At 66.6% G+C, this 27124-nt stretch overlaps 1 protein-coding gene across 2 annotated transcripts; it reads right to left on the reverse strand.

Moving 5' to 3' along the window:
* Positions 1-4660: 4660 nt before the first annotated feature.
* On the reverse strand, positions 4661-25328 carry FGFR1 (fibroblast growth factor receptor 1). Of its 2 annotated transcripts, XM_067312523.1 has the most exons (17): positions 25161-25328; positions 15693-15956; positions 14471-14554; positions 14090-14265; positions 13611-13734; positions 12993-13183; positions 11759-11903; positions 10281-10477; positions 9592-9737; positions 9384-9505; positions 9176-9286; positions 8897-9087; positions 8637-8759; positions 8356-8426; positions 7785-7922; positions 7120-7225; positions 4661-7022 (listed from the first exon to the last, which is right to left on the reverse strand). In XM_067312523.1, exons 1-17 carry the CDS (start codon positions 25249-25251, stop codon positions 6846-6848), a joined length of 2457 nt encoding a protein of 818 aa, XP_067168624.1. In that variant the 5' UTR covers positions 25252-25328; the 3' UTR covers positions 4661-6845. The 2 variants fall into 2 exon arrangements, with proteins under 2 accessions (XP_067168624.1, XP_067168625.1); XM_067312524.1 differs by lacking the exon at positions 15693-15956.
* Between the last annotated feature and the right edge of the window lie 1796 nt (positions 25329-27124).

The following is a 27124-nucleotide window of genomic DNA, read 5'->3' on the forward strand; positions in this document are numbered from 1 at the left end:
CTGGTGCCCAGCCGGGTGTCCGGCGCATCCCGCTCCCCTGGCTCCTCTCTGCCTCGAAAAGGCCGTGCCGGCAGGTGCGCAAGGGGTGACTTCTCATTTGCTTTCCTGCTGTTCTTTTAATTCAGAAAGATCTGGAAACCAGGGCTTGTTCTTCCCTGGTTTTGCAATGGTTACCTGCCAGCTCTGGCTTTTGGCTTAAAAGTATCCGAGCAATAATAATAATAATAATAATAAATCCCCTTCTCCCAGAAGTGAGCTGGGCACTGGAGTTCAGCAGAGCTGAACAGAACCAAAGCACAGTCCTGGGGCGCTTGCAGGCCTGTGAACAAACTCATTTTCAGACCAAAAATCCCTCCCCCTCTCAGCTGCTTCTCCTCGGTCCTTGCAGTGCCGTTGTCTCACTCATCCGTTAGTTACCGTGGAGTTTTCCAGGGAAGACAAAGCTCGACCTCCTAAGCTAACCCGGTGTGCAGCCTGCCCTGTTTTAGAGACAAGTCCTTCCCCAGGTTGGTGTACGTGCTGTAAAGCAGCGGAGAGGAGCTCTGGGCCAGGCTTTCCCTCTTTGCCGGGCACCCACGAGCAGGGCTGCATACGCCTGCGCCCAGCGGTGCTGGGGGAAGGCGGTGGGCGCCTTCTGGGGCTGCAGGGAGGCAGGTTCGGCTCTGGCGTTCCCAAGGGCATGCATCCCTAATGCCCGGTTCGGCTCCCCCGTGCCCTGGGGGGATGCACCTGTATGCCCGGTTCAGCTCCGGCGTTCCTGGAGGGATGCACCTGTATGCCTGGTTCAGGACTGGTGTTCCCGGGGGATGCACCCGTATGCCTGGTTCAGGACTGGTGTTCCCAGGGGATGCACCCGTATGCCTGGTTCAGGACTGGTGTTCCCGGGGGATGCACCTGTATGCCTGGCTTGGCACCGGCGTGCCTGGGACTGGCCCCCCCGCGGCTTGGGCGCCCCGCGAGCCAGCGCGGCTTCGTGGGCTCCCCTCACTAGACGGGCACAAGAGAGGCGAAAGTCAGCGTTTTCGCTAAATGACCCACCGAGAGGGAGCGAAGGAAACCGAGCAGAGCCCCATAAAATACTGAATTCTGTTCTGCAACATCGGGCAAATTAAACCTTGCAGAGATCCGAGCCAGTGTGTGCTTTGGCTTGGGGAGAGCTTTTCCAGCCGCGTGGTGCCAAACACCTTTCAGCCCTCCCCTCGGCTCCCGGGGAGCCCGCTCCGTGCAGGGTTTATCCTTCCCCCGGGCATCCCCGGCGCTGTCGCTGCTCCCCGGGCCGGCGCAGGAGGGGCAGGAGGCCGGAGCCGGCAGCCAAGCGGGGTCGGGGTCGGCGCGACGCTCCCGGCTGGCCGGGGAAGTCGAGCTGCAGCCCAGCTGGCTTTTATGTGCTGGGGGGAGGCACTCAAACGCGTTACTGTCCTCTTTCGTGGGGAGGAGGAGGTGGAAGCAGAGGGAACGCATTAAATTCCAGGCGCTGTGCTCAGCTCCCGCCCCCTTCCCCAGGCCCTACGGATGGGGCACGAGGGCTTTTATAGCCAGATCTAGGTGGGAAAGAGGGGAATATTGCAGAGTTGGCACTTGGTAAAACGACTCTTTTGGGTGGTAGCCCCGAGCCAGACTCCGGCTTTGCCCTGCACGCGGAGAACGGGCTGAACTCGGGCCGGCTCCGGCCCCGGGTGGCAGCGCTGCCCGTGTTGCAGAGGGGCCGGACGGCACCGGAGCGCGGCCGGGGACGGGCTGCCCCGCGGGAACCGCGGTGCGGAAACCTCCTCCCTTCGCCCCCTAAGGGGCCAACCTGTCGTCGAGGCCCGGCCCCGAGGGATCGGCGATCCCTGTCGGCCGGTGGCGGGAAACGTCCCGCTGCCCCAGCCGTCCCCGTTTCCTGCGTCGGCCTCTCCCCCAGAAAGCCGCTGGTGAAAGATGCACTGGTCAGCACTTCTAGAGGAGATTAATATTCAGAGGGAAAAGCACTGATTTAGTGAGGCCCAAGTGCAACAAAGGCTGAGATTTATAGCTTTCTGTATTAGAGCATTACATTCCTAGCGGGCTTTCTGTCTCTGTTATAAATTTGTAATGAAGAAGACCGAGGCTTACTCCAGCTTAAAATAATGTAGAACAAGGGCTCGACAGCCAAACCTTGCAAGGAGGCGAACCAGGAGAGTTACAGGGTGCTGAGCAGCAGGAATTCCCCCGGGTTATCTGCCAGGGATATTCCCTTCCCTCCCCTGCTCGCCCTCGTGGCACCCGTCGCCCGCGCTGGCTGCACCGCTCCGGCCCGATCCCGATCCTGATCCCGATCCGTCGCAGGATCCGTCCTGAGCCCTCTGCACAGTGGCAGGGCTTTGACGGGAGCGGGAATTATCTGCAGCTGCCCCGGTTCATAAGCGATGTTTTGTTTGGATGAAATCAAGCCGATCGTGGGTGTTTGACAGTGTCTGGTGTGCGGGCTGTCAGGGGGAGTGATGTACAGCAGGAGAGCCTCGCGGGGAGCCGTGCCAAGTTCCTGCTCCGGGAGGGCCCGAGCGGGCGGTGCGGCTCTCCGCCGCGTTCAGCGCGGGGCCGGGACGCCTGCCAGCACGCTGACGCCCGTCACATCCGCCGCAGGGCTTCGCGGCCCCTTCCGCGTCCCCGTCCCTCCGCCCCCGGCATCGCCCGGCCACCGCGCTCGGCCGCTTCCAGGAGCGGCGAGGGCTTTGGGGAGAGCCGCGCGCCCGGCCGCGGGCTGCCTCCGCCGCAGCCGCGAGAGCATCCGGCTCCCGAGCATCGCTTAGGTTACGGGCAGCACCGAGCTCGCTGGGCGGTGCTGGGGACGGAGCGCCGGATGCCGCTCCCGGGCGCCGGAGCCAGCTGTGCCGTGCGGACCCGCCGCTGGGCTCCCGCGCCGTGCTGTGCCATGCCGCGGGGCAGCGGGACAGGTGCCGCTCGCGGCTCCCCCGTGGAAGGGGGCTCGGGGCGGCGGGCTGCGGGGCTGCGCATCGAGGTGGAACTGCAAGCGAGGTTTCCTGGCGTCGCTGGCAGCGAGACAAAGCACAGCTCGGCACTGAGCGGAGCAGCCGGGTCCTGGGCTGCGGCCAGGAGATCGTCTAGGTCCCGCGCAGCCGGAGGGCTTTAAAAGGAGAGAAAGAGGAAGGCTGGGAGAGACAAAAGGTGCCGTGCGAGCCAAGCGCGCGGCCGCGGGCCCCGTGCACGGGGCTCCGGCTCCCACGTTCGCCCCGGCTGTGCAGTGCAGCGCCCGTCCGCCCCCTCCATCCCCGCGGGGTTCCCGGAGCGAGGGGCGCCCCGGGCGTCTCCGCGCTGTTGGAGCGGTCCCCGGGAAGCCCGCGCGGCGCCGAGGGGACGTGCCGGCACACGGAGCGCGGCCCGGAGGCCAAGCACCGGCAGCCTTGTCGGGTGCCGGCCCGTCCCCAGCGCCGCGGCGAGCGCGGGCGGCGCGGCCGCAGCCGCTCTGCCTATTACCGTGCTTAATTGCCCTCCTCGTAACCCCAGGAAATGAGCCGAAGATTGTGATAGCAGCCGTTGCTGATGATGTAAACACGAGCTCCAGCTCTCTCCATCGCCCTGCCAAGTCGGTCCCAGGGCGAATGATGATTTATGGACACCTCCAGCCCCGCTCCCCCTTCTCCTGGCTGCCTGCGCTGCAGGTTTAATCTAGGACTGTGAATTCGACATAAATCAGTTGATTAAAAGCTCTACTTAATTTAGGAGGGGAGAGGGGCAGAGTGCAGCCGATCGATTTAATTTGCACATAGAAATAGCAGCAAGCAGATGCTTTTAACAGGGCCGGGGAGACACTGAGAACTGTGATCCCGCGGCCATTTAATCTCAGCCGTTGGATTGCTAAGGAAGCAGGCTCTGCGGGCTCCGCAGCCTCGGGCCCCGCGCCGCGCGCGGCGCTTCGCCGGCGGATTCGTGGCCAGGCGCCCGGCTCGCCGAGGGGACGCTGGAGAAGCGCCCGGCCCGGCGGCACCGGTGCCCTCCCGGGACACCCCACGGAGCCGTTAGTCGCCCCACGCTTCTCGGACGATGAGACGCGTTTCCCAGGGATGGAACAATTTCCAGAGGCAGCAGGTCAGGTTTAAACGCAAACAGGCTGGAGCTGGCACCGCGCTCACCCTCGCAGGAGAAAAAGACGGCAAAAGCGCAGAAATTCAATCAGAGCAGCCAGCGTTTACGTCAGAGAGGGAGGGTTGGCTGCAGGCGCCGGAGCCCCGGCTGGAGCGCAGCCTCCGCCGATGGCTCTGCCGTGGGGAGCCGGCGCAGCCCTCCGGCACGGCGGCCGCCTCGCCGCTGCTCCCGGCGGGCATAACATATTAACGGGGAATTTTGAAGCCATGAAAAGCCAAAAGTTGCTACAGAAACAGTTATTTTTCATTAGTCTTTGGCGTTTTCCCTCCCCACCCGGTAGCTTGTGTGAGCCAAAGGCTCTGCCCGTGCAGCCGTCCCCGAAGCCCGGGGCCCGGGAGCGCGACAGCCGGCTGCTCGTGCCCCGCGGGAAGACACGGCCCTTCCCCTCTCCCCAGGTTTTCCATCGTGCCGGCGCCGGGTCGCCTCTCGGCCCTTCATCCTTTGCCCGAAGCCTCTCGCTGGGCTCCCCGCTCCCGAGGCCGCGGAGAGCCTGCAGCCCCCGGGGCGCAGGGCAAAACTCCAGGCTCCTGCTAGGTCGTGGTTAAAGTCTTTTAATAATTACAAGAATTCCAGATTCATTACAGAAGAGTTTACAACAAATAATATTTCTCCATACAAAGGCAAAATAAACTTTTCAAGTAATAGCGTCCCGGCCCTGGAGCTTCCACGCCAGCGACGAGGCGGGACGGGGCTGCTCCCGGCTCCGCGGGACGGATGCGGCCGCCGGCCCCGGCACGGCACGGGCAGCTTCCCCCGAGGCCGCGGCCGAGCTCAGGCACTGCGGGCTGGGGCCCGCGGGATGGATGCAGCCTCGGGGCGAGGAGAGCTCCGTCCCCTCCCGGCTGGCTCGCAGCCACCGCGCCGAGCACCCCGGGGGGCCCCTAAATGCACTTGTTGCTCCCAGTAGAAGGCAGGGCTCGGGGGTCGGGGCACAGCAAGCGCCACTGGCGGAACGGCTCCAGCAACGGCGCCCGCGGAAAGTTTGGCAAAAGCAGAGCCGGGTGGCGAGCGTGCCGGGGCCCAGGCTCCCTCCCCGCCTTGGCGGGGCGGCCCCGGGCTGGGCGGCCCTAAGGCACTCGCGGGCACGGCCGGGGAATGGGGCTGTGCGGGGCTGGGCACCATGGCGGCTCCACACTGGGAGCAGAGCCAGGGCAGCGCAGGGGACCTGCACACGCCAGCACATGCATGCACAGGCATGCACACGCCTGCACATGCTGGTACAGGCATGCACAGGCATGCACACACCTGCACAAGCATGCAGAGGCATGCATACACCTGCACATGCATGCACACACCTGCACACACCTGCACAGGCATGCACATGCCTGCACAGACCTGCACAGACCTGCACAGGCATGCACATGCATGCACACCTGCACATGCATGCACATGCCTGCGCATGCACCAAGGCTGTCTGCTCTTTCCTAAAAAGAGCAAAAGCCTCATGGCTATGGCTGGGAAAGGGGCTGCTCTCCTCTCCTCTCCCCAGGGCAGTGCCGACTCTGGTGCTGCGGGGTGCACCGGCTCCCTAGCGCCCTGCCGCCGTGAGCCCATGCACCGGTATGGTGACCGGGAGCTCGCAGGCGGTGCCCGAGCGTGGGCATTGCCGGAGGCTCCTCGGCCCCGAGCACCAGAGCCCGCACGAGGATTTAGGGAGGTTAAGGGAAAGGCCATTTATATAATGACAACATATTCCCAAAAGGCATCAACACATTATTATTATTGTTTAATAAAACCCCATATAAAACTGAAGCAGCAGCAGCAATTCTTATTGAGGGACCTAAACTGAAATAGGTTTAGAACATAATTTAAAAAAATAAAAACAGCAAAAGTAGCAAAATATATGAACTTTTTTTTTTTTTAGCAACTGATATCTACCAGCCACTAGTACCTTACTACCAAACTGGTATATCTCTGGTAACAACCCTTTTAAAAAGACATGTAAATATATATTCATATTTATACATATTTTTAGCTATGTACACAAGACTCTTGTTTTTAGCACTGGTGTATTTGGCTGCCTCTATTACCAGTGCTGAGCAGATGTGTACGGTGCATCTCCCACTTCCAAGGTACCATGAGTTTGGTCAGCAAAGCAAATCAGTCCTGGCACTCGCGCGCGCTCTCGGCGCCAGCCGTGGACCACCTCGCACAGCAGGATCCACGGCGGTGGGGCTCCGGCGCCATCCGCACGGGAGACGCTTCCCGGCTCGCGCTTCCTCGTCAGCCGCGGAGCTGCCACCGAAATCCCCTGCGCGGGGCTGGCGTTAGCTTACCGAGCCGTCGCCGCTGCAAATCGCGTGGTTGCCTGCGCCCAGCTCCGCCTGCCCCGCTGGGTCGCCGCTTTTCCCCGAAGCTGCCTCCGGGAAAGGTGGCCGGCGCTCTGGCACGGCACTGGCCAAAGAGGAGGATTTAGGTTTAACCAAGTGGAAATAGTCACGCACAGATTTTATGGCAGGGAGCTCAAAAAAAAAGAGAAAGGAATCAAAACCAAAGCCTCTGGGCTGCAGAGAGTTCGCAGCTAAGGCGCCGGGAGACGCTGGCGTGGGACGCAGGTGGGTCTGGTTGGGTGAGATGCTGCGGTTGCGTCCTTGAAACCGTTTACGCACTAGCTCAGCACGAGCGCGGGCGGCGTGGTGCCGGCAGCCGGCGTCGCAGGGGCGCGCGGGCACCCGGAGTTTGCAGTCGGTCGCTCGGAAGCGGCGGCGGCGGCGGCGGCCTCAGTGTCGTTTCATCCCGCCGTTGGTGTGCTGGGGCGGGTACTTGGGAAGACAGGGCTCGTCCGGGAGGGGGTCGTGGGAAAAAACGGAGTCCTCTCCCGAGGAGCAGGTAGAGCTGCGGGTGTCCGGGAAACCGGGGGAATACTGATCCAGCGGCATGGAGAGATCCAGGTACTCCTGGAGGGAGAAGCCCCCCGCGCGGGCGCTCAGGCTGGGGCTGCGGCCCCCCCGCGCCCAGCGCCGCCCGCCGGGGCCCGCGTGCCGGCTCTCCTACCTGGTTGGAGGTCATGGCCACGATCCTATCCAGGTCTTCCACCAGCTGCTTAAACGTGGGTCTCTGCGAGGGCACGGCGTGCCAGCAATCCCGCATCATCATGTACCTGCGCAGGGAGAGGGGAGGTGAGACGCCGGCCGGGAGCGAGCCGCTCCGGGCGGATCCCGGCTCTCCCCGCCGGCCGCGCTCGCCCACCCCGCAGCCTGCACCCTGCGCTGGGGCGCAGCCAGCCGGCGAGGATGTCGTTTCCAGGATTTAGCGCTAATCCCCGTCGGGGAAGCAACAGGCCTCCCCCAGCCCCGCGAGCTGGGAAGGACGCTGGGCTGCTTCGCGAGCGGGATGCAACCAAAAGCTAAGCGAGTCCCTGCTCCGGGGTCATTCTGGGATTCACTCTGCCGAGCAGCAACGAAGGGAGAGGTTGATTATTGCAAACAGATTTAGCCGATATTTTTGCAGGGCTGGGAACGGTTGGGAAAATAACTCTGAACATCTGCCGTGCTCCCAAGCGTGCACCTGGCTCCGCTCTCGGCCGGAGGGTCCGGGCCGGCCGGGCCCCTCGCCGCCGGCAGCACCAGCGCTGCAGCTCGGCCACCACTGCCGCGGGAGCCCGGGGCCGGGGAGGAGGGCGAGGAGAGCGGCATCGCTGCCGCCGGCGCTGCACTCACAGCTCGTTGGTGCAGTTGCTGGGCTTGTCCATCCGGTGGCCTTCCTTCAGCAGCTTGAAGAGCTCCTCGACCGGCACGCCGGGGTAGGGCGAGCCGCCCAGCGTGAAGATCTCCCACAGCAGCACGCCGAAGGACCACCTGCCCGGGAGCAAGCGGAGGCCGGCGCTTGGCGAGCTGCGGAAAGCTGCGCGGCAGCGGGCTGCCGGGGCGGCCGGCGCCCCGCGTGCACCAGCCCCGGGCTCCGGCAGCCCCGCGGAGCTCGGCTCCCTCCTCTCGCCTCTTGGGCAGGAGGCTGCAGGTTTGCCCGACACCGAATGCAGCTTCTCGTGGCGCTAGCACGACCCCGCCGGCCTTTTGCAGCGGGCAGCGGTGTCGAAGGCACGTCGCTGAGCTCGCAGCACGGTGCCCGGCTGCAAGGCAGCTGCTGCCCAGGAGAGCAGAGAGCAAGAACTTCCCCTCGCGGCAGCGATTTCGGCTCGCCGTCTCCCACCCGCAGCGGGACCCCGATGCAGCCTAGCGCTTGAGATGCAAAGTCACGCGAGGAGCGCGCACGCTGCGGCCGGGTACTCACACGTCGCTCTGATGAGTGTATATTCGGTCGAACAAGGCCTCTGGAGCCATCCACTTCACCGGCAAGCGGCCCTGGGGTGCAAGAAAGCCCCACGTCGGCTCAGCGCCAAAAAGGAGCGTGTCACCCGGGAGGGGGTAACGAGGACTCCTGCGCGCTCGTGGCATTTCCAGCCCGGGTTAGGGCGTCCCCACGCTCGGAGACCACTGGTCTCCACGCGCTGCCCTCGTGCTTCCTCCCGCGAAAGCCCTCGTCCGCCGCCGCCGCCCGGCCGCGGCACTCACGTTAGTCGTCTTCTTGTAGTAATCTATGTGGTGGATGTCGCGGGCGAGGCCGAAGTCAGCGATCTTCATCACGTTGTCTTCGGTCACCAGGACGTTCCTGGCCGCCAGGTCCCTGTGGATGCACTGGGCAGAGCGCGGGGGGCCGTGAGCCGGCACGGCATCTCCCAAGGCGCCCGGCCGATTCCCGAACGCGCGAGGGAGAAAAGGGTCCGCGCGAGCTCCCGCCCCGAAGCTCAGCCCGGCCGGCCGCAGCCGCTCACCTTCTTGGAGGCCAGGTACTCCATGCCGCGGGCCACCTGGTAGGCGCAGGACACCAGGTCCTTGAAGGAGAGCTGCTCCTCGGGGACGCGGCTGGGGTTGTAGCAGTACTCCATGCCGGGCGGCCGCCGGGCTTGCAGGTACTCCCGCAGGTTGCCCTTGGAGGCGTACTCCACTATCACGTAGAGCGGGCCTGCGGGAGAGGGAGCGGGAGCGCGGATGAGCGCCGGCCGCGGCGGCCCCGCGGCGAGGACGCCCCTTCCCCGCTCGCCAGCCCTCACCGTCCTGCGTGCAGGCTCCCAGCAGGTTGATGATGTTCTTGTGCTTGCCGATCATCTTCATCATCTCCATCTCGGAGATGAGGTCGGACAAGTCCTTCTCCGTGGCGTCGGCTAAAGCAAGGGGGAAAGGCGCGGCGGTCACCGGGCTGCCGGAGGGGGGCACGTGCCCGCCACGAACGCCCGGCCCCGGGTGCTCGCCGCCACTCACGCTTGAGCATCTTCACCGCCACTTTGGTCACGCGGTTGGGCTTGTCCTTGTCGAGGCCGATGGCTTCCGCCAGCACCACCTGCCCGAAGCAGCCTTCTCCCAGCGGCTTGCCCAGGATCAGCCTGGCGGGGAGGAGACGCCGCGGTGAGGCCGGGGGCCGGCGGGGCCGCGCGCCCCCGGGGACGGCGGTGGGGGGGGGGGAGCTCACCTGTCCCGCGGCAGCTCCCAGCGCGGGTCCTCGGGCAGCTCGTACTCGGAGACGCCGGCCAGCATGGGGGTGCCGCTGGAGGAGAGCCGCGAGGGCCGGACCAGCATCACCCCCGAGTTCATGGAGGAGCTGGAGTCGGCCGACACCTGCGGCGGGGAGGCGGGGGGCCGTGGGTTACCTTCGGGCGGCGCGCGGGGCCGCGGCAGACGGGCGCCGCGGCGGAGACGCCCGCGGGATGCTTCCCCCCACCCGGCCCCCTGCCGCGGGACTGCCGGCGGCACGGGACCCCCGGATCAGGGGAGCCCCCAGCGCCGCTCTCCGGCGCGGAGGAGGAACGCTCCGTCCGCAGCCTGCGCCTCCGGCGGCCCCGCTTCCCAGATGGAGCGGGGCTGGATTATCCTTAATTCATTTCCCGCCTGCTGGTATCACAAAATGTGCAGCCTGGGAGTCCTCCCGTCTCCTTGCCGGGTAAAATACGCTCTTCTGCTCCAGCATTAAGTCGCCGTAAATCCTTCCAGCCCCCCCGTTACCCCTGCTGAGCACGGAGACGCCCGGGGTGGCCCTGGGGTCCCCCCGGTCCACCCTAACCCAGCAAACTGCCCCGTGCCGGCCGCTGCCCCCCGGGGAAGGGGCACGTGCGTGCGGAGGGGCAGTAGGTGCAAACAAACCCCCTCTCTACTTTCTGTTACCTGTCTGCGCAGCGGGATGCTCTTGGCCAGCTTGTGCACGGCCAGCTGGCTGTTGAAGTCGGTCTTCTTGGTGGTGCTCTTCATCTTGTAGATGATGACGGTCACCACCATGCAGGAGATGAGGAAGGCCCCCGTGCAGTAAATGATGATCTCCAGGTAGAGGGGGGACGTCATCATGGCAGGAGCGTCTTCAATAGCTGGGGCGGCGTGCACGGGGCGTTAGCGCGGCGCGGCGCCGCCGGGGCCGGGAGCGAGGGGCAGGGCGGCAAGCGCCGCCGAGCCGGAGGCACCGGGCGTCCCCTCCGCTCACCCACGCTCGCCTGCCCGCGGGGCACGGCCGGGCCCCCCCCGCGGCCCCCTCCCCGGGGCCGTGCTCTGCCCGCGCGCAGAGCTGCAAACCTCCGGGGCCGGCGGAGTTACCGTGAGCGCGCCGGGAGCCGCGCGAGCGCGGGCAGCAGCGGCGCGCTGGCAGGGAGCTCGGGGCAGGGCGGCCGGGAGCGTCTCCGGCGGCGGGGCTGCGAGCCAGCTGGCCCGCGGCGGAGGAGGCAGCGGCGCGGTGCAGCGCGGAGCGGCTGCAGCCGCACGGCACAGTCCGGCACAGCAGCGCAGGATCCGCCGCCGCCGCACACCTGCCCGGCGTTGCAGGACCCCCACCCCGACCCCCCAGAAGAGCAGAGTCTCAGAGAGGTGCGAGAGGGAGCCCAAGCTTTGCGCGGGCGCCGCCTCCGCGTGCACCCGGCCGACAAAGCTGCGCCCGATAACGGGAAAGTTTTTGGCTGGAAAGCAAACACCACGCAGCGCCCCAAAAACTTTCCGCGGCTGCTGTTATCGGGCTTCGCTCAGGGTGGCGTTGATGGCCGGGGAGCAGCATCAACGCGCCCAGGCAGCACACCAGAAGCGACACGCGACGCGGGCGCCGTCCCGTCCCGCGGGGCCCGGCCGGCTCCTCCTGCCCCAAACGGGGCGCGCAGTGGTGCAGCCGGACCGGCAGCTGCGCCGGCCCCTTCTCCAAACTGCTCTTTGCTCGCGTTCGCTGCCTCGGATGCGTCGTAGCACGGCGAGAGAGCGAGCGCGTGGGGCAGGGAGGAAACGCCGGCCTTGCCCAGGGGAGTGGGAGCGCCCCGTCCGAGCAGAGCAGCCCCTGTTAAATGCACCCAGGTATGCATCGCCAGGGCCAGGGAGAGAGCGCGCGGCTGAGCTCGCCGGGGGAGCCGGAGGGGGCCGTGCGCCCGGCGGGAGGACGCCTGCTTTCTCCCTCTCCGGCTGGAGGAACCAGCACCGCAGTTAGTCCCGCTAGCGGGACCTGCACCCTGGGCGCTCGCTGCCGCGCGCGAGGCCCTCATTAGTCTTCAGGGCAGGGGGACCCCGAGCACTGCCGGGGGCAGCACGGGCTGGGAAGCGCTCTCTCCCGGACCGCAATGCATACGCCATCGAACACGGAAGTGAGGGAGGAAAGGGACAGGAAAAGGAGTATATACCTTCGAGCACTGTCAACCATGCAGAGTGATGGGAGATCCCAATAGAATTACCCGCCAAACATGTATACTCCCCAGCATCCTCAAATGAGACATTCCTTAAGTGAAGGACTTCCATTTCTTTGTCTGTTGTGTTAACTCCAGCCGTCTAGAAGGAAAAATGGAAGCAAAAACGGACAAGCAAACGACATGAGATCTTCTGGGAAGCAGGCCAGAGGAGAGGAGGGAGGAGCAGAGTCTCATGTGCCAGACCCCCGGGTAGCAGACAGAGACCACTGCAGACCTGCTAAAGAGACCCTCAGGATGACCACTCATCCAGGCGGACCTACGGAGACGCTGCTCAACAACCCTTCACCAGACTGAGTTTCCTGCCCATCTGAACATGCTGGCAATGGGCGGCATGGAAAAATGGACCTCAGGAAGACCCAGCCGGCTTGGTTTCGGGACACGAGGACGCACGAGGACGGAGACAGGAGGGGCGTGGACGGGGCTGGGGGGCGCACGGCCCTGCGTCGTCCCCAACCGCGTGCCGGCGGGTGCACGGGGCCGGGTGCGAGGCGGGGGCCGGCCGGGTGCACCCGTCCCGCCGCGTCTGCGCAGCGCAGCGGGGAGCGACGGGAGAAACACCGGGGCGGGGTGGGAGGACGGGACACGAAACCCAGCCGGCCACGCTGAGGATTTTTCCATGGCTTTTTGCACCAGAAATACAGCAGAAACGAGAGAGCCCAGAGTTTTTGTTTTGCACCGCTGGGGACTGGCTGTCCAAGGAAACATCCCACTGGGCGTTCTTCCGATTACCTTTCGCCAGCGGTCTGGTGACCGTGAGCCACGCAGACTGGTTGGCCTCGCCAATATAATTGGAAACCTTACAAACATACTCCCCGCTCTCGGCCTCTGTCACATTATACAGGGTCAGCACCTCCGCATCAGAGCTATTAATCCCCGAGTGCTAGAACAAACCAACAACACAGGAGTCACATTGACGCGGTCGGCAATCGCGAGCGCCCGGAGCGGCGGCGCCGCCGATGCCGGGATGGGCCAGCCCGCCCCAAACCCCGGCAGCCTTCGGTGCCTCCGCGGGAATATCCGCGGCTCGCCCCGTGGAGCATCATCCCTCGGTGCAGCGGAGAGGCTCCCACTGCCGCAGCCACCGCCGCGACGCCCCGTCCGTCCGGCGCCGGCGGGGACGCGGACCGGGGGGGGGGGGGGGGAGAGGGTCCCGCGGGGGGGCTTTTACCTTCAGGATCTGCACGTAGGGCAGGTTGTCGGGGCCGATCTTGCTGCCGTTCACCTCGATGTGCTTCAGCCACTGGATGTGGGGCTGGGGGTCGCTGTACACCTTGCACACAAACTCCACGTTGCTGCCCAGCGCCACCGTCTTGTTGGCCGGGAGGCCGGCTTGCAGGATGGGCCGGTGCGGGGAGCGCTCTGCGACGGCAGACGCGGGGCGGCTTACAAACCCTCCGCTTCCCGGCGTGAGCCGGCCCTTCCCGGGATGAGCCCGGCCCGGCGGGGCTCGGAGGTGGGACGACGGGGCCGCGCCGGCGCTGAGCTGCCCCTTTGTCCCCCTCGCTGCCTGTTCCCTTCAGTTTGCTCAGTGTAATCAAATTAAATCACATTTTTAATGGTTCATTTGCTGGCATTTAGAGCAGCTCCACATGTGGAACTGCTCAGACCAGCCTCCCCAGCTGGGAATTATGGCTAATAAGGCGATTAGAAGAAGTTTCTGTCTGGCCCGCGGAATTATTTCCCCTGCAATTAGCAATCCCGGCCGCGGCCCGGGGCCAGCCTCTGCGCGGACCCCGGGACGGAGGGGTTTCGGGAGCCGCCCCCCCGCGCGCCCCCGGCTCCTCACCCACGACGTCCAGCTGGTAGGTGTGGTTGATGCTCCCGTACTTGTTCTCCACGATGCAGGTGTAGTTGCCCTTGTCGGAGGGCACCACCGAGTCCATGATGATGCTCCAGGTCGCGTAGCGGACCTGGGGGTGACGGCAGAGCCCCTAAACCCCCGCTCCGCTCCGCCAGGACCCTCCCCACACCGGCGGCGGGATTAGGCGGGAGATGGGAACGGTGGGCTGCTTCCGTCCTCCTTCCCCCTCCCCAAGGGCCGAGGCTGGTGCAACCGTGACCCAGAAGCAGGTCACCGCCGTGGGGCTGTTTGGCAAGAGGAAAGCCGGAGGGGCCCTTGGGCGAGCAGGCGTCTCGGTGCCTCTTGGGCTGCAGAGCCCCTTCCTCCTCCTCCTCCTCCTCGTCCTCGCGAGCCCCCGCGCCGGCTCCCTGCGAGGGGCTCGCAAAGAGGGACCGAGCCGGCGGCGGCTGCGCAGCGCCCGGTACCTTGTAGCCCCCGATGCGGTGGTCGGGCTTGAACTCCTTGCCGTTCTTCAGCCAGCGCAGCGTGGGGTTGGGCGTCCCGCCCGACGGACACTTGAACTTCACCGTTTTGGCCGCGGGGACGGCGTGGAGCTTCTTCTCCATCTTCTCGGGATAGGTCCAGTAGGGAGCCACGGCCTCTGGGGAGCCGGAGCGGAGGGGCTCAGCCGGGGGGGCGCAGGAGAGGCACCAGCCTCCCCGCGAGCTCCCGTGCGCGGCTCCGGCAGGGAAGGGGCAGGATACGGCCTGGAAGCGCGCGGCTCCCGCTCGCCCCCACCCCAAAGGCCGCGGCGGAGGGGAGGGAGGGCTGGGGCAGCAGAGAGGGCGAACCCGTCGCTCACGTACGGTTCGGCTTGGTGTTATCCGCCTCCTTCTCCTCCGAGGAGGAGTCATCTTCGTCGTCATCATCCTCCGCAGAGGGGAGCGCGTCTGCGGGAGAAGGGATGGCGCGGCTTAACGTCTGCGGCAGGGACCCCTTCCCCTTCATCAGGCTGGGGACCTGGGAGCGCCGGCGCCTCCGCTGCCGCCGGCCCCGCTCCTGGCTCCGTGCAGCACGCCACGGCCACGGCCACGGCCATAGCCACGGCCACCCGGAGTGAGCAGGCTCTGCAGCACGGCACGGCGCCTCGGGGAGCTAGCGGGACGCGCAGGCGCCGTGCCGTCCGCCCTCCGCCTGCTCGCGGCTCCCTTTCCCGCTGCGCCTCGGCGGCACGACCCCGGAGAAGCGCTATCCGTGCGTGTGCTGGCGCGGCGCCGAGAGCCGTGCTCGGGGGCGGCGGGCAGGGGGCCCCCGCCTCGGGCTGCCTGCGGTCTCAGGAAGACGGTGCTGCAAGCCGCGTTTGCACGCCGCTGCCTGGGGGCACCAGTCCCTCCGCGACAGCTGATGCTGCCGGCACAGAAACGTCCCCAGGCCTCAGCCGACACCTCCCAGCACCGAGCGTTTGCTTTTTTAGCACCGTGCTTTGTAAACGCCGAGGCGAGCCCGGGCTCCAGCCCAGCACCCGCCGCCTCTCGCGGGCAGGCCGGCAGCCTCCGCCGGCCCGGTGCAGATCGCCCGGCAGCTGCCGCGCACGCGCCATCACGGTGATGGCCTGCAGTCGAAGGCATCGTACGGATTTGCCGGACGGGGCACCTCCCTCCCGCCCCGTGGCGCGGGGCCGGCGGGAGACCGCAGCGGCTGCTTGCCCTTCTGCAAGGGCAGAGGCGATGCGCCCCGCGTGCCGTCCCCGCGTGCCGTCCCCGCGTGCCGTCCCTGCGTGCCGTCCAGCTGCTTCGCCCTACGTCGCAGCGAGCAAGGCTACGGCGCTCCGCGGATGCCTCCTGCGCGGGAGCCGGCGAGCCCCCAGGACGCGCGCCCCAAGCGCGAGCGCAGCCGTGCCCGCTGGCCGGGGATGCTCCGCGAGCACCCGAACTCACCGCGCCGCCGCAGCACAAATCTGCACGTGGCCGGTACGCGTGCCGACGAGCATGCAAACGTGCGCACACGCATGCAGAGGGTTTCTGCTTCCTGCTCCGCAGCCTGGCGCCGGGGCTGCCCCTTCCCTGTGTGCCCAGGACCGCTACGAACCTGAGACGTTCACGGAGAAGTAGGTGGTCTCGCTTCCCGAGGGGCTGTTGGTCATGCAGGCATAGAGCCCCGAGTCCTCGGGCACCGCGTCCCTGACCTCTACCTCCTCCCCGGTAATGCGCGTCCGGTTGTTCTCCGCCAGCTGGACCCCGTCTCGCACCCAGTTGATGCTCTGGACGTCATCTCTCAGCCGGCAGCGCAGCTGGAGGAGGTCGCCAGGGTGGGCTGAATAGGACTCCACTTCGATTTGCGCTTTGGGCAGAACTGGAAGAGTTAGGAGAGAGAAAGAGAGAGAAAGGAGAAGAGAAATAGAGGCCGCAGGAAACCATGCTGCGAGCGGCGGCGGCGGCGGCGGCAGCAGCGCGGGGCTGTTAATGAGGCAACATGCGCTGCTGGGACTCAGCGCCGGGACGCCGAGACACCGGGATGCCGGGGCCCGGGATGGGCTCTTCGCGGCCGCGCAGCACAGGAAGGCAGCGGAGCGGAGCCCGGCCGGGCGGCGCTGCAGCCGCCGTCAGCCGGGGAAGCGGAGCGGCGCAGCCGGGGCAGCGCGCGGAGCAGCGCATGGAGCAGTGCGCGGAGCTCGCAAGCAGCGGCGGCAGGATTAAGCGCTTCGCCGCCGCGGTCGTTAGCCAGGGAGTTATAAACTAGTCATGCGCCCTTTGGCCTTTGCCTAAGCACTGCTTGGCCCAGCTGCTCAGAGGAGGAATGGACTTTGGCAAAGCTTTTTTTTTTAAAAAAAGAGAAGTGGATTTGGGGGAGGAAGGGGGAGACGGGCGGCAGGCGGCGGCGCGGGCAGCGCTGCTGCCTGGCGGCTCCCGAGGACGGTCCGTGCGGGGCCGAGCGCCCCGCCACCCCCAGCCGGGTGCCTGCACCCCACCGGCGCGCTTTCGGGGCGGGGCCGGGGCGGGTGGCTGCGGCGGGACCGAAGCGTCGTCGTCGGCCGCTCGTGCGAGAGCGAGGTGCTGGGAAAGGTCGGCGCGGGGAGCTTCCCGCGCGGCGGGTGCCAGCTGGCCGCCGCCGCGCTCCCCGCTATGTCGGGAGGGGGCCGCAGCTGCTCGCCGGGGCAGCACTTGTGTTCGCAGCACAAAGGTCCTTTCTCTCCACCCCGGGGCTCCTTGATCTCCCCCCCGGCCGCTGGTCGGTGAGAGCAGCTCCGTCCTCCCGGGCCGTCTTCTGCCCATCAGCCGTGGGGCACGAGCTGCTCGCCGGGTCCTGGCTTTGGAGGGCGCCCGGTGCCGACGGGGGGGGAAGCATCCAGGTTTCAGCCGATCTTTTCCCGTTTCCTGCCCCAGGGAAGAGCTCGTGCCGGCGCCGAGGCTCCTTGCGATGGTGCAGAGCGGTGCGGCGCTGCTCCCCATGCCGTGTCCCGAGGTGCCCGCGAGGACTCGAGCGAACCGGGCCTGACGGGTGGTGCAAGAGGGGGGACGCGAGCCCGGCACCAAGCCGCAGCCTCCGTGGTCCAGGCACGCGGCGCTAGCGGGGGGTAGAGCAGGGGCTGCAAAATCCTCACGCGCCCGGCGCAGGGACTCCGACAGGGGCCGTCTGGGAACGTTCAGACTCCAGCTGATGCACGCAGGGGTGGTCTGCGCGCCGGCCCGGAAAGGCCGGGAAGCTCGGCAGGAGGAGAGCCTGCCGGTGCCGCCTCCGCGCGAGCCGCGCCACGGCCCTCCGCGGGCTCGGGCACCCCGGCCAGGAGCCCGGCGAGCTGCAGAAGAGCAACTAATTGCAAACTCCTGCAGCGTCCGAAAACTTGGTGGAAGGGGCAGCAGCGGTCGCCGCGCTCGTGTCCGCACCCCGGCCGACGAGGTGCCGCTCTTCCTCCCCGCACCAGAGTATCGCTAACAGCTTCATATTGCCAAAAACGACAGATCAACTTTTCAGAAACTCCAGCTTACCAAACCGGGATCTGTACTTTGGTTTTTGGCCACTTCTCTTTCTCTCGTACATATGAGAAGCTCCGGGGGAAAAACATCTAAGAACAGCTCAAGAGTTTTTCTTTTTCCTTTTGCTTAAGACTTAAACGAAAACAGCTTGTCGGGGAAGGACTCAACACTCCCCTCCGTCGCTAGAAGACCAAAGCCGGAGCCTCACTTCTATCAGCAAGATGGTGACAGAGCATTTTAATATGGAAGATTAAAACCGACAGGAGTCCTTGGGAAGCGGGGGGAAGAATCCTGCTTTTCCAAGTCTGCTTTCCCATTTTCCTCTCTTAGAGCCTCCCAGCACAGGGACTTCGACCAGCCCCGATGTGTTTCAGCTGATCAGCGCCAGGCACCTCCCAGCACACGTCCGTCCGTCTGTCTGTCCGCGTTCCTAAACACCGCCGGGCTCAATAATGCCGTGTCCTCCCCTCCCTGCTCCCGGATTCCCTTCCCAAACGCAGCAAGGTCAGCGAGCGATAAACACGGCCGCAAAACCCAAACCGGCGGGGAGCGGCGAGAGCGCGGCCGGAGCCCTATCAGCCCTTATCTCCCGGCTCCGCGCTCGGCTCTGCGCTGCCGTCTGCCGCAGGCACGGCAAGGGCGAAGCTCTGGCCATCGCCCGCGACGCTGCTTCTTACGGAACAGCACAACCTGCAGAAAGCTTTGGAGCTGCACCGGCACGGGCTGCCACCCGCGCTGGTGCTGGCCAGAAAGAAATCCCGCCGGCCCAGGAGCCGCCTCCTTCCCGAGTTTGCTCTAGCACAGGTTCCTGCCCATAAAACCCCCTGGAAAAGCGGCAAGGAAAGCTGTGGTGCCGGATGGGCGCGCGGGGAGCTGGGGCGGCGAGCGCCGGGAGGCGGAGGGCAAGGCAGGAGCCTGCCCTTGGGTAACCCACAGCACATCTCCGGCACTCAGGGATCAGGCGGAAAACGCGGCATGGTGGGAACGGCCTGGAAATGAATTCACAGGCTAATGAGCATGTCCAGGTTCGCTCACCGCTCCGGGCGGGAGCGGCCGCTGGTGCGGGGGCTTGTCCAGGGCTGGGCCAGGCTGGCAGGGCTGCGGTGGGCTGCAACCTCCTCTTCCCTTGCACAAAAATCCCCTTGGAAATGCAGCTGCGGCAGGCTGCGACCGTCTCTTCTCTTGCACGAAAATCCCCTTGGAAATGCAGCTGCGGCGGGCTGCGACCGTCTCTTCCCTTGCACAAAAATCCCCTTGGAAATGCAGCTGTGGCGGGCTGCGACCATCTCTTCCCTTGCACAAAAATCCCCTTGGAAATGCATCCTGAGCACAGCCATGAGGGCTGGCTCCGGGTGCATGCGGGGTGGCAGGGCAGCGGGCTCCCGGCTCAGACATGCTGCGGGACGCGGGCTGCCCCTTGCCGGGTCACCGCCGTGCCTCTCCTCCGTGCACGGCAGGCTCCAGAGACGGTCACGGGGAGCGCTCCCCGCATGGCACCAGGCTCCCATCCTTCCTGCCAGAGCCTGGGGGGCGGGATATTCCTTTCCCCTGCCAGAATGCAGGGAAACCAGGGAGCAGGGCGCCAGGAAAAGTTGTCTGAGGGTGTTTGCGGGGAGCACAGCAGGGGAACGGCTGCCCGCGCCGTCCCCAGCTCCCTGCTGCAGCCTCCAGGCTCGGGAGCTACTGCAGGCAGCGCCGCGAGGAAGCGGAGGGATCGGGTCCCCGGAGCCCAGAGCTGCTCTGGGAAGGGGCAGGCTCAGCACGGCCGGGCACTGCTGCTCCTAGCCGAGCGCTCCTGGTTTTCCATGCCGAGGGTGTTCAAAGCAAACTCGCCAGTTCGGAGGTTATTGCACATGCCTAGAGCAGCCAGCAAGATGTGGATCCGGCGCAGCTAACGTGTCCGCTCTTCCCTTTCCAAGTTAGAGTCAGGCCGGGGCGCGACGTGAGCCGCCGGCGTGGAGCCCGCGTGGAGCGCCGGCCCCATGCCGCGGCGGGCAGGACGTCACAGCCCGCGGGAAAAGCCGCCGGCCGGCGAGACGGGGGCAGCGGCAGCCCTGCGGGAGCGCGCCTCGCCTTTGAAACCAGCCCGAGAAGTAGGTGCGTGACGTAACGGCCAGAGCAGCCTGCAGCGGTTTTATTACTTTAGTCCAGCTTTGAAATGGAACCGAAAACGGAGTTCAGTCTGGCAAGCGCGAGCCAGATGGTGAGTGTCACCCGGTTCATATAACTGTCACCGGCTCGGCGAGGCCTGGCCGCTCGGAGACACGCGGGGAGCCGCGTTTAGGGAGACCAGCAGCACAGATTAACCTTTACCCCTGCGCATTCAGCCGGGCTCTCAATACAGCCCCTCTTCCCCCCCTCCCACCTTTTTTTTTTTTTTTTAAGGATTTTGCATGCAAATGGCCCCACGCCAGACCCAGCCATCAGAATGGAGAAATTCTGCATTCAGCCCTAACAAAACAGTGCAAACTGCTGTGTTTGCCAGAGTGATTGCAATAAAGCAGCCAACAAAGCGGCGCAGGGAACAATAAAGCCTGAATGGCTGGGAGCAGCGGGTCCTCGCGCCGGTCGCCCTGGCAACCCCGCCGGCGCTCACCGAAGGTATTTCCTGAAGAAAAAGCGCACACATGCCCAACAGCTCTGCTAATCCCAACAGGAAGCGCTTACCGGCATGTGGGGATTGGCTTCTTTCTTATTTAAAAAGTTTCTCTCCCTGCTTTCCCCCTCGGCTGCCTGCGGGCGTGCTGGGGCGATGCCTCCATGACGGGGCTGCATCCCGCCGCTGCAGCATCCCGCCGCCGCAGCATCCCGCCGCCGCAGCATCCCACCGCTGCAGCATCCCGCCACCGGAGCATCCCGCCGGAGCGCTGCTGCACGGCCCGCGCCGGCCCCTCGCCCACCCTCCGCTGAGCTGCGCCGAGGGCACCGCTGGCTCCCTGCACCACGCCGGCATCCCCGCGGCAGCTCTGCCGGCTGCCGCCCCGCTTCCCGGCGCGCTCCGGCTGGGAAAGGCCGGGCCGGGCCGAGCCAGGCGCCAGGCACGCAGCACAGGGAGAGCCGGGCGGCGCGTGCGGGAGCAAGCGGGTGTGCAAGGCAGGCGGCGTCCCCGCTCCGCCCGGGAAAAGCGGCCCAGGTGCAGCCTGCGCCTTCTCAGGGCCGGGCTCAGCCCCGGCCAAAGCGGGCCGCGGCCGGGGCCGGAGGAGGGCGGATGCACAGAATACCCACGGCTCGTGCCTTCCCCTCGGGGGACGCGTCTCCGCCGGGGAGAGGGAGTTTACGGGCTCCTCCGGGGCCTCCTGCTTTGCCGAGGCTGCGCATGAAATGAAGCAGCATTTAATTACCGGGCGGGCTGGTAGTTAGCAAAGCTGTTGGAATAAATCCGTGCCGTTCCCCTGGGACCCTCGGCATCAGCCCCGGCCTTGCTCAGACCTCCGCAGCAGAGAGGAGCCCTGGGGGACGGCGGCTCCGACGCTGCGCCCGGTTCCCAGCGGAGCGCGGGCAGCTGTGAGCCCTGCAGGTCCCGGCTCCGGGAGGGCTCGGGGCCGGGCTGGGACCGGCGCTACCACGGCGCAACGCTGCTGCTTTTCCCAAAGACTCATATTTCTTTTTTTCCCCCCCCTCAATTAAGGGCTGGAGTGAAGCATCCGAGTGGGAAGGTGGCAGGCGGGGAATGAGGACGGAGCGATGCTGAGCACAGAGAGCTGGGATGCTCCTGGGGCCAGGCTCTCCCTGCGCCGTGCCGGGAGCGGAGGGCTCGGAGGTGCGGGGGGGCCGCTGGCCCCGCAGCGCTCCGGGAACGTCCTGGGCTGCCGCCACTGGCAGCAAAAGCGCAGGCGGCTTCCCGGCTCGGCCGGGCACCTCCTCTCTGCCGCCTCCAGCGAGCAGCCAGTTGCGCTAAACCTGATCCCGGCTCCCTGGGGGACGGGGGGGGGAGAGGCCAAGCGCTGCAGAAGCGGTGCCCCAGCTGCCACCGGCATCCCGTGCCCGGCGGGAGGGGGCCAGCGGCAGGCACGGGGTCACTGCGGCAAGGCGCCGCCACCGGGAGGGGACCCTGGCGGGCGCCCAGGTACCAGCACATCCCAGGCGAGCGCCGCGCCAAAACAGCCCCCCGGCATCGTTCCCGTCGATGGGGGCGCGTTGCAGCGAGTAGGTTTATGTGCAACGCTCCCATCGGCCCCGCGCGCTCCTGCCTGCAAACTGGGCTGGCGCGGGGGGGAGATGAGCAGGAGGAGGAGGAGGAGGAGGAGGAGGGGGGCCGGCTCCGTGCTCCGAGCTGGCCCGGGCTGAGCGCGCACGTGACTCTGGAAGTTGGGCTGTTCCGCGCCGGGGAAGCCCCCCGGGAGACCAAGCCCAGCAGAGCCGGCTCCCCCGGAGCGCCGGCCCCGCGGATGGGGCCGGGGGGGGGCCGAGCCTGCTGCCGGCTGGGCCGGCGGCCGCAGCGGGAAGCGGAGCAGCCCCCGTCCTCGGCCCCGCGGCCGCGCGCCCGGCTCCCCCCGAAACCTGCCCGGCTGCTCGGGGCCCCGAGCGCGGCGGCGGGGCAGAGCGCGGCCGTGGAAATGCCCCGGCGCCGGGAGAGGACCAGAGCGGAGCAGGAGCGAGGGGAAAATCCCCTCCGCGGTTTTCTGCAGGTTTCTGCCGACCCCGCAGACAAAGGCTGCCTTTGTGAGGCAGCGCGACGGCAGGCTGCTCGGCGAAATTCCTTGGCTTTTCCCCTTAACTAGATTTTTTTACCACCTCCAAATTTAGGTAACTATAAAATCCAGTAAGTGCCCATTAATCTTTTATTTGCTGCAGATTTTTCAATAGCAGGAGCAGGGTGCTGACAAAGGCGGCGTCTCCGGCCCCCTCCCATGCCACGAGGAGGAGGCGGGCCGGCGACTTGAAACCCTCCCGTGCAGCGAAGGCAGGGCCGCCCGCCCCGCGCCAGCGCCAGCGCCGCCGATTACCCGCTCCCGAGACGGGGGCTTAGCTGCCTCAGAACCAGGAGTAAACTGAAACCCCATAAATGCGGAGAACAAAGTCCGCAAAGCTGCTGCCTCCGCCGCGGAGGGGGACCTGCGCGCCGCCGCCACTGCCACCGCCCTCCGGACCGTGCTGACGGGGCTCGGGAAACACCGCCGCGGTGCCCGGGCGGCAGCACGAGGTCCTGCCACGGTCCCCAGGGTCTCCGCAAGGATGCGGTCCTGCTGCGGTGTCCCCAAAGCCCCCAGGGTTCCCACGGGGACGTGGTCCCACTCTGGGGTCCCCAGCAAGGACGTGGTCCTGCTGCGGTGTCCCCAAAGCCCATGGGGTCCCCAGCAAGGACGCGGTCCTGCCATGGTGTCCCCAAAGCCCTCGGGGTTCCCACGGGGACGTGGTCCCACTCTGGGGTCCCCAGCAAGGACGTGGTCCTGCTGCGGTGTCCCCAAAGCCCATGGGGTCCCCAGCAAGGACGCGGTCCTGCCATGGTGTCCCCAAAGCCCTCGGGGTTCCCACGGGGACGTGGTCCTGCTCTGGGGTCCCCAGCAAGGACATGGTCCTGCTGCAGTGTCCCCAAAGCCCCCGGAGTCCTGGTGGGGACGCATTCCTGCCGTGGGGTCCCCAAAGCCCCCAGGGGGGATGCGGCGGCATCACCCGCCGCCGGCGATCCGCAGGTGAGCGGCCGCGGCACAGCGCCTCGGCACGGCCGGGGACGGGCTCTCTCCATCCCGCCCGGCTGCAGGCGCCGCGCTGGGAACATTTTGTTCCCGCAGGGGCGCCGGGGCCGGCGCGCCAGGGCCTGTCCCTGCCCAGCGGGGCTCCTGCGGCGGCGCTAAGCCGGCAGCCTGGGGAGAGCTGCCGGGAAAAGCTTCCCGCGGCGCCGCCAGCCTGGCAGGAGGCTGGCGCGGGCCCAGCTCCCTGCTCGCGGCGTCAGCCCTCCTCTGCCCACGCCAGCGCCCGGCACCGACACCCGGATGCTTCCTCGTGCCGAAGCTGGGTTAAGGCAAATCACGGCATCCCCTCCGTCCCGGCGAGCTCCGGCACAGCCCCGGAGCCCCGACCTGCCCGCAGCCTCCGGGCTGGCTGCTGCGGCGCGGGAGCCCGCTTCACCCGCGCCGCTCCCGGGAAGCAACCGTGCTCCAAGCCCTGCCGGGAACCTCCTCCGGAGAAGCAATCTCCTGAGGAAAACACGTTTAGCTGTGTCAACCGCATTATTTATGAAAGCAGGGAGCTAGCACGCCCACGGGAAGATCTCGGAGGAGCTTGGCCGTGCGGGATGCTCCGCCGGACCGCTCCAGGGAGGCAGGGCACGGCTGCAGCCATCGCACGCGCCGCATCCGGACCGCTCCGCCCGGAGCACCGCCTGGGTGGCACGCCTCCGCTGGATTTCCCGGCCATCAGTGCGGGATCCCAGCCGCGTGAGCCGACCGGCTCCGCTCCCCCAGTGCCTGGGCCGGGGCGTCCACACCCGCTCCCGCCGCCGCTGCTCCTGCTCCGTCTCCACCCGTGCCAGCCCTGGGCGTGCGGTGCAGCGCTGCTTATCCCAGATCCCAGATCCCAGATCCCGGAGCCTGGGCAGGGCCGCAGCCTCGGCAGACGCCCGTCACGCGGTATCGGGGGGTTTGGGGGAGGAGGGAGCGAGCCTTAAGCAGAGAAGTGCTCCTCCGAACAGACATTCCCGGGTAATTAAAACCAACAGGCAGCGGTGACGGCTCTGCTTATTCTCCGCCTCGCCGAGGGGGAGGCCGAGGCTTTGAACGCGCCCCAGCAGCCGGCGCGTTCGGAGGAAGGGCCCGACCCAAAGTCACCCCCTCGCAAGGCCTCCAGGCAGAAACAGCGATTAAAACAAGCGCGATGCCCTCGTTTGGGGGCTGCGGCCGCCCGGCCTCAGGCAAACGCCCGGCAGAGGCTCGATGCCGCAGGGCCGGAGCTGCGTGAGTCACCGCCGGTGTCCCGGGGCCGGAGGAGCCGCTTGGAGGGGAGCCGACACGCGGGATGCACGGGGAGCCCAGGCGCAGGCATCGCGCTGGCGCCCGGCGCCCCGATCCCGGCATTCCCGCGCTGCGCGGGTGCTCCTTATAGCCCAGGTCCGGCACCAGGGGAACGGGCCAAAGGGACCCGCGCCATCTCCTTCCAAGGCAAACAAGAGGGTGGTTTGTTCCCTTCTCCAAACCCAGGACGCTGGGTTTTGTCGCAATTTTCCCCCGATTTACAATGCCCACAGGTGATGTGGGACGCGCGCTCACGGTTTTGGAGCCCGTCTGCATCGCTTTCAGCAGCGAATACTCACCGTGTTCCCGCCAGCCCCAGACAGCGGCCGCGGGACGCCAGGCGCTCCTGCAAACGGACATGCCCGCGCGCCCGCTCCCCGCCGAGCGCGCCGGATGCGGCACCGCCGCTCCGTTTGCAAGACGCGGGCGACACCAAACGCCCCGTCCCCAGCCCCAAGGAGAAATGCGGAGAAAGAGGGTCGGGACGGAGGTGCCTCCTGTCCCAGCAGCCACCCGCCCCAGGCTCCGCCGTCGCCGGTGCCCGGAGCGGTGCAGGGGCTCGGCACGGCGCGGCACAGCCCGGTGCACGGCACGGCTCCCGCGCAGCAGCGGTGGCGGCGGCGGTCGCTTACCTTGCTCGGGCAGGGTGGGGGCCGGCCTGGCCGCCGACAGCGTGGCTGCGACCAGCACAGCCCAAAGGATGAGGCACCTCCAGGTCAACATCCCACCTCCGCGGCTACTGCTCGGCGACTGGGCTCCGCAGCTCCCGCCCCATGGGGGCCCCGGGCTCGCCGGCCGGCCGGGGCGCTGCGGGCTGCTCCGGGCCGCCAGCCCCTCCGACCTGCTGGCGGGGAAAGGAGAGTCAGGGCAGGGCCCGGCCGCCCCCGCGCCACCCCCCCCGCCCCCCGGCCCCCGTGCAGGGCGATGCGCGATCCGCAGCACTTTTGCAAACGGACGAATGCGCCAGCCCTGCGCGTGCCGATCCGCGGCGGCCAAAGGCACCCGCCAGCCCGCGGCACTGCCGGCGGGATCTGCTCGCGATTCCGGGCAGCGCGCTTTGCACGTCAAGCCGTGAAGCGAGACACGTCCCCGTCCCCCCCCGCGCCCTCGGAGGCGTCGGGCTCGGCAGCCCAGCGCTGGGATTGGCAGGGTTGTGCTTTTCTGCAGAAAACGCTGATGTGCTCAGGGCGAAGGCTGCTGGCCAAGCGGAATCAAGTTAAGCGAAACTCCCGAGACGGGTGGGAGAAATTTTCAAAAGCCGTTCAAAAAATCAGGGGGGGGGGTCTGCTCTCCTGTCTTGCTCTTTCTACACTTAGTTTGTGCTAAAAAAGGGGAATTCTAATAAAGATGAAAATGCTGCAAAATTTTTAAAGCAAAACATCCCACTTGACCCAAGCTGCACTTCCATGGTGTGGCAGATCCCAGAAATGTTTTAGTTTTCTTTAACTTTTCTCAGATGCAAAATAGGGGGAATCTTAAAACCTTGAAAAATGTCGTGGGACAGGAGAGCTGCTTCTGCCCCGCTCTGAAAATCAGGCTGCTTCTCCCCTGCGTGCGCATGCCTGGAGGCGCGACGTTTGCAAGCATCTGCCGGTGTCTCTTCCTTGTTTTCACAACATCTGCTGCCGCAAACGTCTCTGCTCCCAGGCAGCTCGTGAGATTAAGGAAAACCTGCCGAAACCTCCGCAGCCGTCCCCGGGGCGTGCCACCCGTGACCGCAGGGCGCTCTAGCACCGGTAGCACAGCATTGCCGCTCCGGCTAATCCGGGAGCCGCGCTCCTGCAGCCCTTTGAGGGTTTAACGATTTCAGAGGCAGAGGTGTGAACCTGTGCATTAACACCAAGAGCGTGTGTCTCACCGGAGGCCTCCCGCCGCACAAATCCCACATATCTGCACCAAAACGCAGCCTTGCCTGTGCAATCGCGCACCCGCAGCCGAGCAGATTCTGCCGGGAGCCCCGGGCGCGGGGCTTGGGCTGGCGCTGAAGGGGTTAGCCGGGCTCCGCAGCTCCCGCTCCTGCTGACATGTGCAGGAGATCTCTTTGCACCGACAGCTGCTTTCGGAGCGGCTGCGCAGGGAGAATCCCCCCGGCTTCCGCGGCCAATATTGCAAGGGGCTCTCGTCCGCGCCGGCTCTCCTGCTCGGCTCTGCAGCCCGCTGCCCCGTGGGGCCCCGGCCCGCGGCGAGGGCAGCGCAGTGCACAGCAGGGACCTGCTCCCTGCGGGCAGCTCCCCGTGCGGGAAGCCATTTCGCTCCCTAGCAAACAGCCGCAGACAAAGGGGTCGGGGGAGAGGAGCGGCCGCCGGAGCCACCGCCGGAGCCACCACCGGAGCCCTGCTTGCTAGCCAGCGCCGGGCTGCCCGTGGCGAGCCTGGCCCGGAGCTCGGCAGAGGTGGCCGGGGCGGCGGAGCTGGTTTTGCTTTGTGCTCCAAACTCCCTCCAGCTCCAAAAACGGAGCACCCAGACCAACCAAATTGCAAATGAACGGGATGTGCAACGGCAGGGAGGCCAGAGGGAGTGGGAATTTCCCCAGGGAGAGCTGTGAGCTCAGCTGTGCTGGGGCAAGTCCGTTCCCCGCTCTTGCACCGTGGGAGAA

This window comes from Apteryx mantelli, chromosome 29, assembly GCF_036417845.1.
Source record: "Apteryx mantelli isolate bAptMan1 chromosome 29, bAptMan1.hap1, whole genome shotgun sequence".
NCBI classification, from domain to species: domain Eukaryota; kingdom Metazoa; phylum Chordata; class Aves; order Apterygiformes; family Apterygidae; genus Apteryx; species Apteryx mantelli.